Raw genomic sequence first — 19,088 nt, 5'->3', positions numbered from 1 at the left:
ACACTTGACTCCTCTAGCAATGAATTTTGCAGCAACATGTGCAAAGTGTTGTCTACCAGGGAAGCTCACTTGGTTTCTGTTGGGGTTCCATCATGTAGGTAACTGTGCTTGTGTGACTGACTGCAATGACTGAAACTCCAGTCCCTCAGAAGGAAAGCAGATGTTCACCATAAATTACATTGTTTGCACAGACTGTCTAGACAAAATTGTACAATGTGGCCAAGGCACTGAGTGTGCAAAACATTTCTATCAGAATACTCCCAACAGATCAATTCACATGTGCCAGTCAAGGGCCAGGCAGGAAAATAGGCCCTTCTGAAAATGCACATGGTTGTACCAATTCAACCTACTGAGTAAACACTTCATGAACACCCCATAATAAGTGTTCAAAAACACAAAATTTGTGTTCAGAAGCAAACACAAAATGGTTGCTAGTTGTAAATATTCTGCTAGTTATAATTTCAAATATATTCTTTTAGTGATTTGATTATTTTAGTCAGCATTATCTTTTATTTTCAAGTAAGAAATTACCTACATGACTTCATAAAAACCCCAGGATAACTTTATAACATCATGGGTCTTTAAAGTTTCACCAAAATAAACATTGTTTTGTATGAATTTACAGTTTAAACCAAATATGTTCTCAAGAGTGAGGTGTCCAGGACTACTTTTGCTCTTCCTCATTTTTACAGAGACTGAAACAATCTGGCACTCTTTTTCATAGTTCATGTTCTTGCATGAATGTCAAAGAGTAATCGTTTTCAGAGATGACTTATCTCCATAATATTGTTTTAGCTCATCGTGGCCAATAAAATTCCCAACACTATATTAAATATTATCTCTTAGTTTTTGAAATAATGATGAAATAAGCATTACGAAACATTATACCTTTTAAATTCCTTTATTAAAATCCTTGATGTATCACCTTTACTGAACCTCATAGTTATGGGAAAGTACACAAGACAAATTTCTTCTTTAGAGATCATTAATTTTGCTTTTTTTGCTGAAGTTAAATGTATATACATGCATATGTATATATGAGTATGTGTGTGTGTGTGTATGAGTATAGCATTTTTCCCCTATTCTTTTGGCTGGCATTTTCTAGACAGAGCCTGGTATTATTTGTGTAGGATACTGTGTAGATAGTGGGGATTCCTGAGATTATTCCCTTAACTTGTGTAGCTCTGGGCATTAACAAATAAATCATTTAATCTTCCTCTGTTTCAGAGTGCCTATTTTGCCTTGCCTCACAAGAAGTCTTGTGAGGATTATTTGATCAGATTTGATTATTTTAAGGAAGCGTCTTCATGTAGGTATATGTTATGGTTAGAGTCATCTGACTGAAATCTGATTAGGGCCTTTTCATGTAACCTTGGACTAGAAGGAGGCCCTGGGCCTCTGAAATAACTGATAGTTGATTTGCTTTGCAGTTAGTATTTTGGGCTATTAGTGGCTCAACTCAGTTGTGAAAAAGTAGCCTGATATAAATCTCTAAATGGCAAAATCCGTATCTTATTAATTACAGTAGTCTTCTGATGTCCAACACTGAGCCTTGCTGTTTCCTGGTTTCTAAACCCCAGGCAAGCAAGAGTTCCATGAGTTTGGTAGTCCATCAGAAAGGCTGCTAGGAGCAGACCTGGGCCAGGTAGGGTTGAGGCCAGCCAAAAGCCTGTAGACAGAGGGAAGGAAACCCATCTGGCATACGCAGAAGCACATTACTTCACAGTCTAAAATAATGGTTATCCACAAGAATAATTGTGAGTTGTCGAGAAAATATTAAACTATATTGATAGAAGTAGAATAAGTTATGGAAAACTCATTTCTGAGGTATTTCCATTAAAATGATTAAAGTATAAAAAGTGTTTAAAATTTTCAGTTTCACAAAATGCTCGGGGAAAAACTGGGCAAACAGTAGTCAGATATGTTTAGGAAACACTGCATATTACAGCCCCCTCTTAGAGTTCACAATGCTTAAAAGCTCTTGAGAAATCTTACAGCAATTCAATTTTATCCAGCCTAGTTTATTCAAACTGATTTGATACCTATTAACATCTCATGGAACTTGTGTTTGGAGGTGCATATCCCGGTCCACTGTATAGGGCTGTGTCCTTGCAATTGTACTGTTTTTGCTTTTGTTTATGGCCTTTGTTCTCTCAGGACACTTACCTGGCTTGTTTCTGTTAAAGCTTTCTGCCTTCTCTAGGCCCCTCTGAATCTCTTCCCTTTTTTTCCCTCCCCAGTCCACCATTGTCTAAGATTTCAATTCTTTATCTTGAATAAAAACAGAGCCTCGCTTCTAACCAGAAACAACCCGTGTGTCCTGCCTCTGGTTCCATTCGCATAAATGAACAGATTACTTTTTAGAACGTGCTGTGATTTGGGCTTCTCTTAATTTTGAGCCCCCGGTTTTGAGGATCAGTTTTGAAGACCCTTCAGCCTCCAGCAGACCAGGAACAAGGTATGCTGCCACTGCCCGGGTGTGCTGGACGGCAGTGTTGCAGAAAGACTCACGCTGTGTCTGTCTCTGAACATATTTTAAAACAGAGAATGGCCGAATAGGTTGTGTCACAGACCATTTCCACTTTCCACAGTTATACGCTGTCTTCCTTGGAGAAGGAGGTGCTTCTCTTGTCCTCTGTAATCACGGTAGCCGGGTTACGGCGGCCTTGTTCTGAGCAGGTCTCCACTTGTCTGCGGATTTCTGCCCTTTGGCCTATGCTCAGAGCTGCTGCTTGGTGAACTGTGACTGACCCAGCAGGTTCCTTCTAGAGCATTGTAATTTCTCTCTGTCTCCCTTTCTCTTAAAGTGCACCTTTGCCCTGCTGTTTGTTTCTCTTTGGGTTCCTAAGAGCAGACTCTTTGGACCTTAAGATGAGCTGGAATGGTGCTTTTGTGAACCAAGGTGATAGGACTTGAGTTCTGTTGTTCTCATCGGGCTGGAATTTGAGGTTGGAAACATATTTGAGGAAGGCAAGCCAAGTGGTTTACAGAGGCGTGACCATGGGTGTAGCTTGTTAAACCTGTTTACCTCAGAAAGGATTTGTTTTTTTTTCTTCAGTGTGTGAGAAAACCTATAGGTCTTGTTTTTCCTCACTAGCTGGCTCCAGTTTTCATGGATAAAGTTTCAATCACAAATATATCAAGCAAGTGGCGAAAGTATATCTCCTATCAGTAGTTTAAGACCTTCTTGTCTAGAATTGTGCTGTGTTCATTGATTTTTAATCCCAATAGAAAATAAAATTCTATTAGCTGGGAGTCTGATATATATATAATCAATCCATTTTTGGTGGTTTTGCTATCCTTTTCCACACAGCTGAGAAGTTCTTGATTAATAGCCAGAGAAGAGCCCAATTCAGGTGTGTGTGTGTGTGTGTGTGTGTGTGTGTGTGTGTGTGTGTGTGTGTGTGTGTGATTGCATTGAAATTTAAAGACCACTTGGATACAAATTTTGGTGCCCTCCCCCCCACCCATTATATCCATTGTACCCAGAATGATACACAGGAGGCACTCAATTTGTTAAATGAATGAATCCCATTATAGTCTTGGGAGGGGAAATGAAAGCATTTGCTAACTAATTTTGTTGGTTTATTAGCCACCAGTCGTCTTTCATTCCCTTTAATTTTTAAGAGCTGTCTTAGTTTTTGTGATTTTATTTGCCACAGCTGCCGTGGCTTATTTTCTGTGGCGTTTTTGCTGTTGCCCTCACTGTCCACCTTTCATAACAACATTTAGTGGTTAGGGGCACCTAGGTGGCTCAGTGAGTTAAGTGTCCGACTCTTGATTTCACCTCAGATCATCATCCAGTTTGTGGGATTGAGCCCCGCATCTCGCTTTCTGCTGCAAGTGCAGATCCTGCTTGGGATTCTCTCTCTCCCTCTCTCTCTGCCCCTCCTCTGCTTGTGCTCTCCCTCTGTCTATTTCTCAAAAATAAATAAATAAACATTTTAAAAAAACATTTCACGATTATTATTAGATATAAAAGCTTCTAGGCAGTCAGGGTCTTAGAATTCTTTTGTTCTTTCTTTAAAATGCCATTGACTGTTCTCATTTGTAGTGGGCTTTAAGAAAGGGAGTCTGAACCCAGGCTAAACATGGTGACTTTAGTATAGCCCGGCTCTTGGTGATCTCATGAGATCTTACAAGGGCAGGCCTGGACCTGGTCAGTAATTGAGTGAAAGTCCTCAGCAGAAACCATGACTACAGGATGTGGCATGGGGAACACGCCTGGCCCTGCGAGTCAGGGTGCAGCCAGCACCTGCCCCCTCACCTGCAGGTATATGAGGGGTCTTCCATGACCCCCACTCCCAGCCTGCCTCCCTTCCTCTCATGGACACCTTCTCACCTGGGCTGTGAAAACAAGGGCTTGGGACTTTTGTTTTGCATGAAATATGAGTCAGGTGAGCCGTTTCGACTTATAGTTGGTTATCTGAAAGAGTGATTTTAGTTTAGTTCCTATTGCCTTTTCTTTGTTTTACCAGCTGAGTGAGTAAGTAGCTATAAAGGTGTCATTTAAAAATAAGGAAGTAGTTATTTATTACCAGTATTGTGCTGTTGCTTTTGGTGAGTTCAGAAGTAAAAGCTTTAATTTTTAAATTTTAGAGAGCAGTGTTTTTTTACCTGGCTGATTTGTTTCATTTGTCATTGTAAATTTACCACGGAGGCACTACTTAATCTGCTTATCTTCTGCTTTTTGATTTTGTTAGCAGACACAGTTTTTATCTAAGAGGACCCTACTCATGTAGACATGCATTTAGATTTAGATTTGATTTACATCAAATCAAGAAATTGGGACACTTCAGTTCAGGGGTAGTTCTTTAATTATTCAGGGATATCACTAACAAGAATCTTTCCTGAGCATTCCATGAAGAAATTTGTAGATAGGATTAAGTTGGCTTCAAGCTTATCAGATGAATTGCAGAGAGCATTGTTTTAAATTTAAAATTTATTATAGTTACTTAAAATTTATATTTTTGAAGGAAAAAGGCAGTGATTATGGAATATCCACCTATTTAGAAAATTGTAGGATTTTTTTATTACTATTCTTTAAATCAGTTTACCTAAGTATGTGTACATGCTTCTTATTTTATCCCAACTCTTCCTGTTGCCCAAATGTTGCTTGCATAACCAAATAACTGGCAGATTTTAAAGGAGAGAAACAATGGGGTCTTTTTTCTCTTCATTTGGCTGTACAGTATTAAAGAATATCAAAATAAAGAATCCCTGAAAGTAATGGAAGTCATGGAGTCATTGTGGTCCCTATCATGCAACCTGAGGGAGGTTGCCTCTATGATGAGGCTACAGTCACATAAATATACCTTCATGTTCAAGGAGCTCAGGAGGATGAATGCTGTGGCTGGTTTGTTCTCACCCATGTCCACAACACAGGTATTTTAAAGATCAGAGTCTTGGATCATTTCTTCTCCAGTGACTTTTTTGCTAAGCAGCTGCATTTCAGCCTCCTGCCAGATGGCTCTCTCTGTGCTAGTTCTTTTTTTTTTTTATTTTTTTAAATTTTTTTTTTCAACGTTTATTTTCTTTTTGGGACAGAGAGAGACAGAGCATGAACGGGGGAGGGGCAGAGAGAGAGGGAGACACAGAATCGGAAACAGGCTCCAGGCTCCGAGCCATCAGCCCAGAGCCCGACGCGGGGCTCGAACTCACGGACCGCGAGATCGTGACCTGGCTGAAGTCGGGCGCTTAAGCGACTGTGCCACCCAGGCGCCCCAGCTCTGTGCTAGTTCTGTGATCATTTAAAACTCCCTGTCTTGGAAATAATATTTTCTTTTCCCTTTCTTTGTTCCTGAACGTGTTCTCTATTTCAGTTAGTAGCACCACTATCCTTACTGGCAAGAAATTTGGCCTCTTGGTTCACTTGAACCAACTGACTCTTCCTCTATTGTATTTAATTAGCACTGTTTGGTTACCAAACAATTTTAGAATAGTGATTATTAAAGTAGTAGGCCAAAAAAGAATTAACACTAGTGTGTTGAATTACTTTCAGTACATGAAGATGTTGTCAAAACTTAATTTGTTAGAGCATTTCATTAGTGGGGTTGGGAATAGAAACAAGTCTGAATGCATGGACTTTACCACTCACTCAGATCAGTTACTGGTACCAAGAAGCCACATTCAAAGGATGTGAATGAATTTGCCCAAATTCATCATTATTCCAAGAAATAAATTTAGAGCGTGTTCCCATGGATGATGGATCTATTGGTTTGTCTTTATGTAAGGGAACATGTGTGCTGTCTCTCTCTACACACACACACACATACACACACACACACACAATCTGTAGGATTATATTGTTCTTATTATCTTTTGCTTCCCAGTGTGAACTGTAAACTTTCGTTTGTCTAGACTTGTTTTTATATATCTTGAATATCCATTGTAGTTTACTGCCTTATGTGCTTTCTTCTCTCTTCTCATCTTCGCCATTTAAGAATTTTCCAATGCTTTGAGACCTGGTGTAGGTTTTATCTCTTTCAGTATCTATGCTGGTTTCAGATCGGACAGAAATAGTTCTTCACCCATTTGGAACATTTAATGTGAGCCATGCTTATAATATCTCATTTATTTGATTTCAAGCTCTTTAAGAAACTGTGTTTCAAATTATATAATTATGTATAGCAGCACTATCAACAATAGCCAAATTATGGAAAGAGCCCAAATGTCCATCAACTGATGAATGGATAAAGAAGATGTGGTTTATATGTACAGTAGAATACTACTTGGCAATGAGAAAGAATGAAATCTTGCCATTTGCAACAACGTGGATGGAACTGGAGGGTATTATGCTAAGTGAAATAAGTCAGTCAGAGAAAGACATCCTGTGTACAAAAACTAAAGGAGTTCGTGACTACTAAACTAGTCCTGCAAAAATATTAATGGGGACTCTTTGAGTGGAAAGGAGAGATCAGAAGTGACAGTATGAAGGTAGGAAACACAAAAGCAATAAAAATATGTCTGTAAAAAAATAAGTCAAGGAGCTCACAAAATAAGAGGATCTAAAATATGACAACATATACCAAAAACGTGGAGAGGAGAGACAGAAATAATTAGTTCAAAATTAAATGACCATCAACTTAATGCAGAGTGCTATATGCAGAAGAAGTTATATGCAAACCTAATCATAATCAAATACCAAAAACCACTAATAAATATCCAAAGAATAAGGGGAAAGGAATCCAAATATATCACTAAACAAAATCAGCAAACTATGAAAGACAAGAAAGGATCAGAGAAAATCTTCAAAAACAACCACAAAACAAAATCACAATGAATACATATTATCAATAATTACTTTGAATGTTGATGTACTAAACTCCCAATCAGAAGACTCATAGGGTGACAGAATAGATAAAAAAAACAAGACCCATCTGTATGCTGCCTACAGAAAACTCATTTTAGACCTAAAGACACCTGCAGATTGAAAGTGAGGGGACAAACATTTATCATGCAAATGGATGTCGAAAGAAAGCAGGAGTAGAAATACTTATATTGAACAAAATAGAATTTAAAACAAAGTCTATAACAAGAGACAAGGATTTTATATAGTAATAAAGGGAACAATCCAACAAGAATATCTAACAATTGTATATATGCACCCCAACATAGCACCCAAATACATGGAACAGTTAATAACAAAAGAATTAATTGAAAATAATAGAATAATAGAGGAGGCTTTAACAGCCCACTCACATCAACAGGCAGATCATCTAAACAGGAAATCAACAAGAAAACAATGGCTTTAAATGACACACTGGGCCAGATGAATTAAACAGATATATTCAGAACATTCCATCCTAAAACAGCAGAATATACATCCTTTTCAAGTGCATATAGAACAGTCTCCAGAATAGGTAACATACTAGGCCACAAAACAAGCCTTAACAATGTCAAAAAGATCAAGGTCAACCATGCATCTTTTCTAAAAGACCACAATGCTATGAAACTGGAAATCAAACACAAGAGAAACTCCATAAAGACCATGAATGGGTCAACCGAGAAATCAAAGAAGTAAAAAAGTACATGGGAAACAAATGCAAATGAAAACACAACAGTCCAAAACCTTTGGGCTGCAGTAAAAATGGTACTCAGAGGCACGTTTATAGCAACCCAGGCTTAATTCACGAAGCAAAACAGATCTCAAATAAACAACCTAACCTTACACCTAAAGGAGCTAGATAGAAAAAGAACAACAAACAAAACTTGAGACCAGTGGAAAGAAGAAAATATTATTAAAGATTGGAGCAGATATAAATGATATAGAAAATTTAAAAAAAGATAGACCAATGAAACCAGGAACTTATTCTTTGAAAAAAAAAAATCAGTAAATTTGATAAACCTCTAGCCAGACTTTTCAAAAAGAAAAGAGAAAGGAACCAAATAAATAAAATTACAAATGAGGAGAAATAAAAACCAATGCCACAAAAATACAAATAATTTGAACATTATGAAAAATTATATGCCTATTAAACAAGCTTAAAGAAATGGATAAATTCCTAGAAACATGTAAATTCTGAAAACTTAATCAGGAAGAAATAGAAAACTTGAACAGACTGAGACCTAGCAAAGAAATTGAATCAGTAATTAAAAAAACTCTTAACATACAAAGGTACAGTTCCAGTAAGCTTCACAGGCATATTCTACCAAACATTTAAAGAAGTCTTCTTCTCAAACTATTCCAAAAAACAGAAATGGAAGGAAAATTTCCTAATTCATTCTGAGACCAGAGTTACCCTCATACCAAAACCAGCTAGAGATACCATTAAAAAAGAGAACTATAGGCCAATGTCTTTGATGAACACAGATGCAAAAATTCTCCACAAAATACAAGAAAACAGAATTCAACAATACATTAAAACAGTCATTCACCACTATCATGTGCTATTTATTCAGTATTTGCAAATGAATCACAGTGATACATCACATCAATAATAGAAAGGATAGGAACCATATGATCATTTCAATAGCTGCAGAAAAAGCATTTGAAAAGGTTTAACATCCATTCATGATAAAAACCCTCAAGAAGTAGGGTTAGAGGGAACATATTTCAACATAATGACTATATATGAAAAACCCAGAGCTAACATCATTCTTAATGGGGAAAAACAGAGCTTTTTCCCTCAGGTCAGGAACAAGACAAAGATGTCCACTCTCTCCACCCTTACTCCACATAGTACTGGAAGTCCTAGCCACAGCAATCAGACAACAAAAAGAAATAAAGGGCATCCAAATTGGCAAGGAAGAAGTCTAACTTTCACCATTTGCAGATTATATGGTACTCTATGTAGAAAAGACTCCACCAAAAAACTGCTAGAACTGATAAATGAATTCAGTAAAGTCACAGGATACAAAATCAGTGTACAGACACCTGTTGCATTTCTATACTTTCCAAAGAGAAAGAGAAATTAACAAAACTTTCCCATTTACAATTGCACCCAAAATAATAAGATACCAAGAATAAACCTAACTAAAGAGATGAAAGACCTGTACTCTGAAAACTGTAAAACACTGATGAAAGAAATGGAAGATGACCCAAAGAAATGTGGACACGTTCCATGCTCATGGATTGGAAGAGCAAATATTGTCAAAATGTCTATACTACCCAAAGCAGTCTACACATGTAATGCAATCTCTATCAAAATGCCAACAGAATTTTTCATAGAACTACTACAAATAATTCTAAAAGTTTTATGGAAGCACAAAAGACCCCAAATAGCCAAAGAAATCTTGAAAAAGAAAAGCAAACTTGGAGCCATCACAATTTCGGACTTCCAGTTACATTACGAAAATAGCATGGTCCTGGCACAAAAATAGACACATAGATCAATGTAACAGAATAAAGAACCCAGAAGTGAACCCTCAACTGTATGGTCAATTAATCAGTGGCCAATTGACAAAGCAGGAAAGAATATCTAATGGGAAAAAGTCTCTTCAACAAATGGTGTTGGGAGCACTGGACAGCTACATGCAAAAGAATGAAACAAACCACTTCCTTAGTCTATACACAAAAATAAATTCACAATAGATTGGAGGCCTTAATATGAGACCTGAAACCATAAAAATCCTAGAAGAGAACACAGGCAGTAACCTCTTTGCTTTTTCTAGATATGTCTCCTGAGGCCAGGGAAGCAAAGGAAAAATTATTGAGACTTTATCAAATTAAAAAACTTTTGCACAGCAAAGGAAGCCAATCACAAGACTAAAACACAGTCTACAGAACAGGAGAAGATATTTGCAAATGACATATCTGGTAAAGGGTTAGTACCCAAAATATATAAAGAACTCAACTCCCCAAAACAAATAGTTCACTTATAAAATAGGCAGAAGACATGAACAGACATTTCTCCAAAGCAGACATCAAGATGGCCCAACAGATGCATGAAAAGATGCTCAGCATCACTTATCATCAGGGAAATACAAGCAAAACTACAATGAGATAACACTTCACACCTGTTAGAATGGCTGAAATCAACAACACAAGAAACAATGATTGTGAGGATGTGGAGCAAAAGGAATCATCTTGCACTATTGGTGGGAGTGGAAACTGGTGAAGCCACTGTAGAAAACAGTATGGACATTCCTCAAAAAGTTAAGAATAGCTCTACCCTATGATTCAACAATCTCACTACTGGATTTTTACACAAAGAATATAAAGGCACTAATTCAAAGGGATACATGCACCCCTGTGTTTATAGAAGCATTATCTACAATAGCCAAGACATGGAAACAGTGCAAGTGTCCACTGATTGATGAATGGATAAAAACGATGTGGTGTGTATATACAATGGAATGTTAATTCAGCTATAAAAAATAATGAAGTCTTGCCATTTGCAGTGCCACGAGTGGAGCTACATAGTGTAATGCTAAGTGAAAAAAGTCAGAGAGAGGAAGAGAAATACTATATGATGTCACTCATATATGGAATTCAAGAAACATAACAAAGGGAAAATAGGGAGAGAGAGAGAAAATTAAAAAAAAAGAAAAAACAAACCAAGAAGCAGAGTCTTCATTAGAGGAGAAACTGGCAATTAACAGAGGAAAGGGTGGTGGAGAGATGGGTTAAATAGGTGATGTGGATGGCAGTTGTCGTGATAAGCACTAGGTAATATATGGAATTGTTGAATTACTATATTGTATACCTGAAAATAATATAGCACTGTTTGTTAACTATTTGGAATTAAAATAAAAACCTTAAAAAATGTGGAAGAAGATTGCTATGTCCTGAATTTTGTCCCCCTCCCCAAAATTCATATGTCGAAGCTCTCTCAGTGGGATAATATTTGGTGATGGGGTCCTCGTGAGACAGGAGGGAGATGTCTCTCTCTCTCTCTCTCTCTCTCTCTCTCTGCTCCTTGAGGACACCGCCAGAAAGTGGCCATCTGCAAGCTAGGAAGAGCTCCCTCATCAGCAACCAAATTGACTGTCACCTTGATCTAGACTCTCCAGCCTCACAGATATCAATGTTTTTTTTTTTTTTTTTTAAGCCACCTACTCTATGGTGTTTTGTTATGGCAGCCTGAGCTAAGACAGAAATTGGTACCAAGAGGGGGGATTCTGCCATAACAAATAGCTTGGAATGTGTCAGTGGCTTTCAAACTGTGTAATGAATAGAGACTGGAAGAGTTTTGAGGTACAGTGAGCGAGCTTCTAAAAGTGATTCTGGGGGCGCCTGGGTGGCGCAGTCAGTTAAGTGTCCGGCTTCAGCCAGGTCACGATCTCGCGGTCCGTGAGTTCGAGCCCCGCGTCGGGCTCTGGGCTGATGGCTCGGAGCCTGGAGCCTGTTTCCGATTCTGTGTCTCCCTCTCTCTCTGCCCCTCCCCCGTTCATGCTCTGTCTCTCTCTGTCCCAAAAATAAATAAACGTTGAAAAAAAAAAATTTAAAAGTGATTCTGGTGAGAGCCCTGACAAGAAACAATAATCTTTTGATATATTTGGTTAAGTAAAAAGTATTATCACAATTAACTTCACCTGTTTCTTTGTATTTTCTTAATGTTGCTACTAGAAAACTTAAAATTACTTATGCTTCTTTAATTGGGTAGCACTGAAATAGAACTACATGTGTAAACATGGATAAATATAAAAAAACAGAATATTGATTCAAAAAATATAGGTTATTCAGAGCTGTGTTCAGAAGACACCATTTTATATACAATTTAAAAACTTGAAAAAGAATACTAATCAGGGTGTGTGTGTGTGAGAGAGAGAGAGAGAGAGAGAGAGAGAGAGAGAGAGAGAAAGTAGAATGCTAATGACATACCAAGTGCAGGAGAGAGATATCTATAGGAAGGAAGAAAAGAGGAGCAGAAAGACATACATAAAATTTCAGTTGCATCACTTAAAAGAAACTGTGAAGGTAAATTTGTATCCTTTTAACATTGACATAGGGTGATAGGGTGATTAGTGTATGTATTTTTATATCTTTTTAATACTTTTGTACATTTAGAGATTTGCCAGTGTCTTTTTTTTTTTTTAAGTTTATTTATTTTTGACAGAGATAGAGTGTGACCGTGAGCTGGGGAGGGCCAGAGAGACAGGGAGACACAGAATGCAAGCAAGCTCCAGGCTGCGAGCTGTCAGCACAGAGCCTGATGTGGGGCTTGAACTCACGAACTGTGAGATCATGACCTGGGCCGAAGTCGGACACTCAACCTACTGAGCCACCCAGGTACCCCATCAATAGCCATTATCATTAATTCTTTTAATATTTCTAAAAGAATTTTTCATTTTTGGAAGCTCAAACTGAGAAATGGTAGAGTCTATGAAGATACTTATCCAAAGTCACAAAACAAATAGCTGAGGTGCAATTCACAATCATCTTTCTTGTTCTAAAACTCATAGCTCTTCCTTCCCATTAATCCAATTCTGTAATATAAAGATGAAATGTAAACAAGCTTATGAACTGCAGGCTCTTCCGACCTAACTTTGTCTTTTCCCCTTCTCCCTCCCATGCACACATACACCTCTGCACGCATGTGCATGCACACACCCACATGCACATGTGTGTACATGCACACACCATCCTTTCTGAAAGAATATGTGTTCCTTACTGATAGGCTTGGGCCAAAACAGGTGGTGTCTGGGGCGCTGTATTTCCTCTCTGTGTCCTTGTGAAGAGACTTTGTACACATTCTTCAGGGATTATCAGCTCAAGAGAGCTCAAAATATGATATGCTAAAGTTATAGCTTCTATTTACCTTTTCCTAAAGGTGTTATTCCTTTTTTGTTTTCTCTCAGAAATGCCTACATGAAGAATATATGAATTGTTCTGCTGGTTAAGGCATTGCTTGTGTGTTTGATTGGCTGCTAAAGACATTTGTTGTGTTCCTCACTGTCCTTTATATACAGATCCTCTTACAAATCAAGGAAAAAAACTTTATGTGAAAATAAATGCAAGCTTAAAAACATAAAATTTAAAACAAATTCTTGAATTAATTACTGGAAAGGCTAAAAATAATAACTAACATTAAATGCTTAATGTGTTAGGCATTATTATATCTCCAACTTATAGATTAAGTACCTTGCCTAGGGTAATCAGCTAGTGAGGGACAGGGCTGAGGCAGAGACAGTGTTGGGGTCAAATCCTGCTTTTATTGGTTAAAGATTTTCTAAGCTGTGCTACCCCAAGTGATCTTTCTTTTCCACTCATATCTGCTATATGCCCAATGAGTCTGGAATTATCCATATATTGCTTTATAATTTTTAGTTTGGCTTTTACTTATTTCTGTTTTGAAATTGATTTGCAAATATGCAAAAGCAAGGACAGACTTGAAAATTTCCTTGAATTAGCTTTAGCAGCTTAGGGAGCATGTGGGTAGTAGGCTTTCAATGTATTCTTACATATCGCTAGTTCTCATTAAATTTGTGACTGCCTAAACCAAAACTATTTAAAATTGATTGTCATGGATTGATGCCAAGAAATTCTAAAGTACTACCTAAACTTCTACTAAATCTTACCAATCTCACTGCTATTAAATTCTTCCTTGAGGAAATTCATTTAAATTTTGTGGCTGTGGTTGGAAGATAGACTAGAGTCTGGAGTACACTTTTATTTTAATTATTTAACTTCAATTTTGTCATACAAGTTGTGCATACTTGAGCAAATGTGTCTTTTTATGCTGTCCTTTCTATCTTTGAAAGCAATTAAAATATGCATTTCCAAGCTTCCTGGAAGAATTTTCAGGTCTCCTATTTTCACCTCACCTTCCATTTATTCCTTTTTTTGTTGGTTTTTTGACTTACATTTTTAGAGCAGTTTTAGGTTTACATTAAAATTGAGAGGAAGGTTTAGAGATTTGCCATATACCTCTTGCCCTGACACGTTTATAGCCTCCCCCATTATCAACATTGCTTACTGGAATGGTACATTTGTTACAGTTGTTGAACCTGCATTGATGCATCATAATCACTTAAAGTCCATAGTTTACGTTAAAGTTTACTCTTGGTGTTGTCCATTCTGTGGGTTTGGACAAATGCATAATGACATATATCCATCATTATAATATTATACAGAGTATTTTCATTGTCTAAGATTACTCTTTGCTCTGCCTATTCATCTGCCCCTGCCCATAACCACTGGCAACCAATGATCTTTTTGTAGTCTCCATAGTTTTGTTTTTTCCAGAATGTAATATAGTTGGAATCATACACTATATAACATTTTTTGGTTGGCTTCTTTTGCTTAGTCATATGCATTTAATGTTCTTCTGTGTTTTTTCATGGGTTGATAGCTTACTTGCCTACAGTGCTAATATTTCATTATGTGAATGTACCACAGTTTATTCATTCACTTACTGAAGTACATCTTAGTTGCTTCCATATTTTGGCAGTTATGAGTAATTAATTGCTCTAGATATCTGTGTGCAGGTGTTTACATGGACATAAGTTTACAGCTCCTGTGGATAAATACCAAGGAGTGTGATTGTGGGGTTGTATGGTAAGAATATATTTAGTAAGAAATCTCCAACGGTCTTCCAAAGTGACTGGACCATTTTTCCCCATTTATTCTTCATAGCACACAATTTCCAAGGTCCCATAGGTTTCTTATATCTGTGCAATCACTTTTTTCTCAAATCCCAAACCCTTTTCTGTCTCTTTTCATCTGAATTCAGCTTAAATGTTGATAATATTCCCACAGTTCCAGCCTGGACCTTCTCTTCTCACTTTTACAGAATTTCCAGCGACAGTCTTTTCCAACTCACATACTTTCATTCAGTTTCTATTCTGATGATTCTTGAATCCCACATGACTTTATTAAAACTCCAGACCCGTAAAGACAACTGCCTATTGGTCAATTTTACCTCAGCTATTCCATAGACATCACAACCTTAACATATCAAAACCAAGTTATATTAGCAGCTACCCCTCTCCAGATTATTTCCTCAAATCCCTTTCTGGGTGAGCACATTTTTTTTGTTGCCCAAACACATGCTTGGGGTCTTCTTTGAGTCTGCCTTCACTTTGATTTTTCACGTGTAAGAATCCTCAAGTATAGTTACATCTCTGCCCTCATTTTCTTTCAAGTGCACCTCTCCTGTTCTTACTCCCACTCACATCCTCTGTTTCCTGCTTTGATTATGAAGACCCTCTAGCTAGCTGCTTTCCCACTGGCAGGCTTTAGTACCTTCCCTCTCCCATATTAGAGTCTGTTATTCAGAATGTGGTTTGGATAATCATTCCATATTAACATCTGATTTTGTTAGTCCTTGTGGAAACTGCCAGTGGTTCCCTCACGACCTCAGATTAAAGCCAGATGCCCTGCTATGGTTTGCACGGTTCTCGTGCAACCTTTTCTCTTACTGCTGCTTGTAGGTTTTCCTGCATGTGCTGTGTTCTCTCTGGCCTCCTATTAGTGCTCCTCCTGTTCCTTTTCCCTGGAACATGCTTGCTCTTCTCTCTGCCTGATTAACTTACACTTAGCATTCAGCTTTAGGTGGTGGCTCTTCTTCCCTTCTCCCTGTGCCCTCCCTGGATTTTTTGTTACTCTTACATGTTCCCCATGGAGCCTGAGAATACTTTGGTTGCAATACTTCTAGCACATTGTTTTATACCTATAGTAGTCCCTCTTGTCTGTGGTTTTATTTTCCATGGTTGATTACCCATGGTCAACCACAGTCTGAAAGCAGATGATACTCTTTCTGCCTTATCATCAGAAGGTCATTAGTAGCCTAATGCTACATTCACAGGCCAACATCATTTACCTCACTTCACCTCGTTAAGTAGTCATTTTATCATCTCACATCATCATAAGAAGAAAGGTGAGTACAGTACAATAAGAGTTTGAGAGAAAGACCACATTCACATAAATCTTATTATAATATATTATAATTGTATTTTATTACTGGTTACTGTTATTGATCTCTTATTGTGCCTAATTTATAAATTAAGCTTTATTACTGGTATGCGTGTATGTGAAAAAGTATAGTCTGTGTACGATTCGGTACTATCCATGGTTTCAGGCATCCACTGAGGGTCTTGGAATGTTTCCCCACAGAGAAGGGGGTACTATTTCATTTCATTTTGACCCTCCCTCCCCGTGAATCGCCGTGTTGCCTTCACTTCTGCATGTGAGTCTCCAGCACAGACCAAATGTGGTTGGTTATTTGCTGACATTTTTCTAGGATAGTGGTTCATAATTGGGGGTGATTTTGTCTCCCAGGGGACATTGGTGATGTCTCGAGACATTTTTGATAGTTATGACTGGTGGGACTGTGCTGCTCTCATCTAGTGGGTAGAGGCTAGGGATGCTGCTAACCAGCTCTACAGGGGACAAAAGAGCCCCCACACATTATCCAGCCCAAAATGGCAGTAGTGCTGAGGTTGAGAAACCCTGCTCTAGGATGAAGTGTAAAACTTGAGGGTACTAAAAGACTTTTCATAGCAAAAAGATGAATTGAGTTTGGAGTTCTCAAGTAATGTATGCAAAGTTTTAGTGTAAAGCAACTTAATTTTCAGTCTAAACTGCTTTGGTTCTTTTTTGTAGCCTACTGTTAATATATATTCAGAATTTGTGTTGTTGGGAAAACATGTGACTAGTGCTTATTAATGGGTTATCAGCTACCTGCAGTAATTTAAGCAAGCAACTGAGATTGTGAAAAGGATAGTGGAACTAAGCTCTATGTTTGAGAAGTTTTTTTCATTTACTTCTCTTATTTTAAATGTATCTAGGAACAGGTGACTACCCAGGCAGGTTTTTGGAGGTGTATGGATGAATGATATCCTTTTTAAGCTGTTAAATAAGGATTTAGGTATAAAATCTTCATAAAAGGCCAAATGTAATAAACTTTTTGTTTTACATAGATTAGCAAATGATGAACATTCTAGTGCCACCCTGCACACTCACACATGCATGCACTTGTAACCATCGATAGTAACCCTCATGTACTTGTATTCTCTTCACTCCCTTTAGCCAAGTGTCTCCTATAGTGCTAGGGACACAGTCCTTGTTGATCTGTCAAAATAGGGCTCCTCATGAGGGATCCTATGCCTACACTACAAACTGACCAGGTACAGAAGATCCATTTCAACTGAATGTACTGTTTACATTTAAGAAATTTAAAATTTTGTATGAGTATTCCATTAGAAAATGTTACTAATACACTGGAAAATTAGAATGTCAAAGGATAAGTTATTGCTATCATTAGAACAAAACAGAACTGACCTGTACAACCAAGTACTGGGAAAATAAAATACATACCACACTTAAATATTTTAGTGTGTGTCTAGGCAAAGACAGAAGTCATCATAGAAAAAGTTTTGATTCTCTCCAGGATTGGCTATGTGATCCGATCTACTGTTTTTTAATCCAGTTTTCCTTTCTTTTGGCGGGGGGTGGGGAGGGGTGGGGAGACACTGCAAAAGCATTTTATTTTTTTTTTATAATCCAGTTTTCAAAAAAAAATGTAATTAGAATTCTGAGTAGGAGAAAATAAAAAACATTTTAGGAAATGGTAGGAAAAAGTGGCAATAACTCATATTCTTAAAAAGTACAGTTGTTATTAGCCATTTCAAACTCATCTCTTGAAAATATTATAATGGAATTGTGCTGGAAAAGTCAAGTTTTTGTCTTTATCCTTGGAGAATCCTTTGGTAAGCTTACACCTGAAGAGGCAATTTTCTTTGTATTTGGTTTGTTACAAATAGCATTATTTATCTCACATTAAATTTCAAAATCCAAAAAATACTTTATTCCAGTAGATGTTAGATTACAGTGACTATCATCAGCCATTTACTAGTTCAGTTTTTGAGACTCACTGTATATGGGGCACATTTCTTTTAGTTTACCAAAGGAAGATTGAAATACTTGCACTGAATTTGGTGGATTTTATGAGATAATATCTGGCTTACAACTGGCTTAACACTCTCTTGTCTTTGTGTATATGGCTTTTTTTACTTTGGAACTCATGTCAAAATAAAAGTTTAACCTACAAATAACTGTATTTACAAAGTTATATCAATGAATATAAACAGAAGAGAATGGAATAACAGGTGTATGTAAATATGGACTTGAATAAAGACTTCTCCAAATGTAATTGCATTTCTGTTAATTTTTTTTCAGAGAAGTTCTACAGAAATTTTGGAATATTCATCAGATAGTGAAAAGGAAGATGACTCAGAGAATGCCTTGTTCATTGATTCAGAATCCTCTCCCAAAAACCACATGGATTTTGGAACTGATGTTAGAGAGGTGATGGAGAGACCAATAAGGCGGAAGGTGAAATCTGCAGAGACCATTTTGTACATGCCCCAGAAGCAGACGTTTCCCAGGACTCCAGGACCATCAGCAAAGATGAAGCTTCTAAGGTTAAATTACATCTCTTTAAATACTTGTTTAGAAAGTTGTTATATTTCTTTAAAAATCTAATCCCTGGGGCACTTGGGTAGCTTGGTTGGTTAAGGTCCAGCTCTTGTTTCAGCTGAGGTCTTGGTTCATGGGCTTGATCCCTGCATCGGGCTCCGTGCTGGTAGTGCAGAGCCTGCTTGGGATTCTCTCTCTCTTCCCTTCTCTCTCTGCCCCTCCCCTGCTCTCTCTCTCTCTCTCTCTCTCTCTCCCTCTCTTGCTCTCTCACTGTCTCGCTCTTTCT

General features: G+C 37.5%; 1 protein-coding gene across 2 annotated transcripts in view; it reads left to right on the top strand.

Moving 5' to 3' along the window:
* The window catches only part of SPIDR (scaffold protein involved in DNA repair), a 493,308-nt gene that overhangs the window by 154,334 nt on the left and 319,886 nt on the right, over positions 1 to 19,088 (top strand). The window contains exons 1-2 of one of the 2 annotated variants that reach the window (XM_053208306.1): positions 12,518 to 12,673; positions 18,563 to 18,807. In XM_053208306.1, coding sequence (XP_053064281.1) covers positions 18,665 to 18,807 — 143 coding nt within the window. In that variant the 5' untranslated portion in view covers positions 12,518 to 12,673; positions 18,563 to 18,664. Of the gene's footprint in view, positions 1 to 12,517; positions 12,674 to 18,562; positions 18,808 to 19,088 lie in introns of those variants that run through there. The other variant, XM_015071433.3, reaches the window with a different exon arrangement.

Source organism: Acinonyx jubatus, chromosome F2 (genome assembly GCF_027475565.1).
Source record: "Acinonyx jubatus isolate Ajub_Pintada_27869175 chromosome F2, VMU_Ajub_asm_v1.0, whole genome shotgun sequence".
In the NCBI taxonomy this organism is placed as follows: Eukaryota; Metazoa; Chordata; class Mammalia; order Carnivora; family Felidae; genus Acinonyx; species Acinonyx jubatus.
Note: the sequence above shows the minus strand (reverse complement) of the source record. Positions and strands in the feature narration are given on the sequence as shown.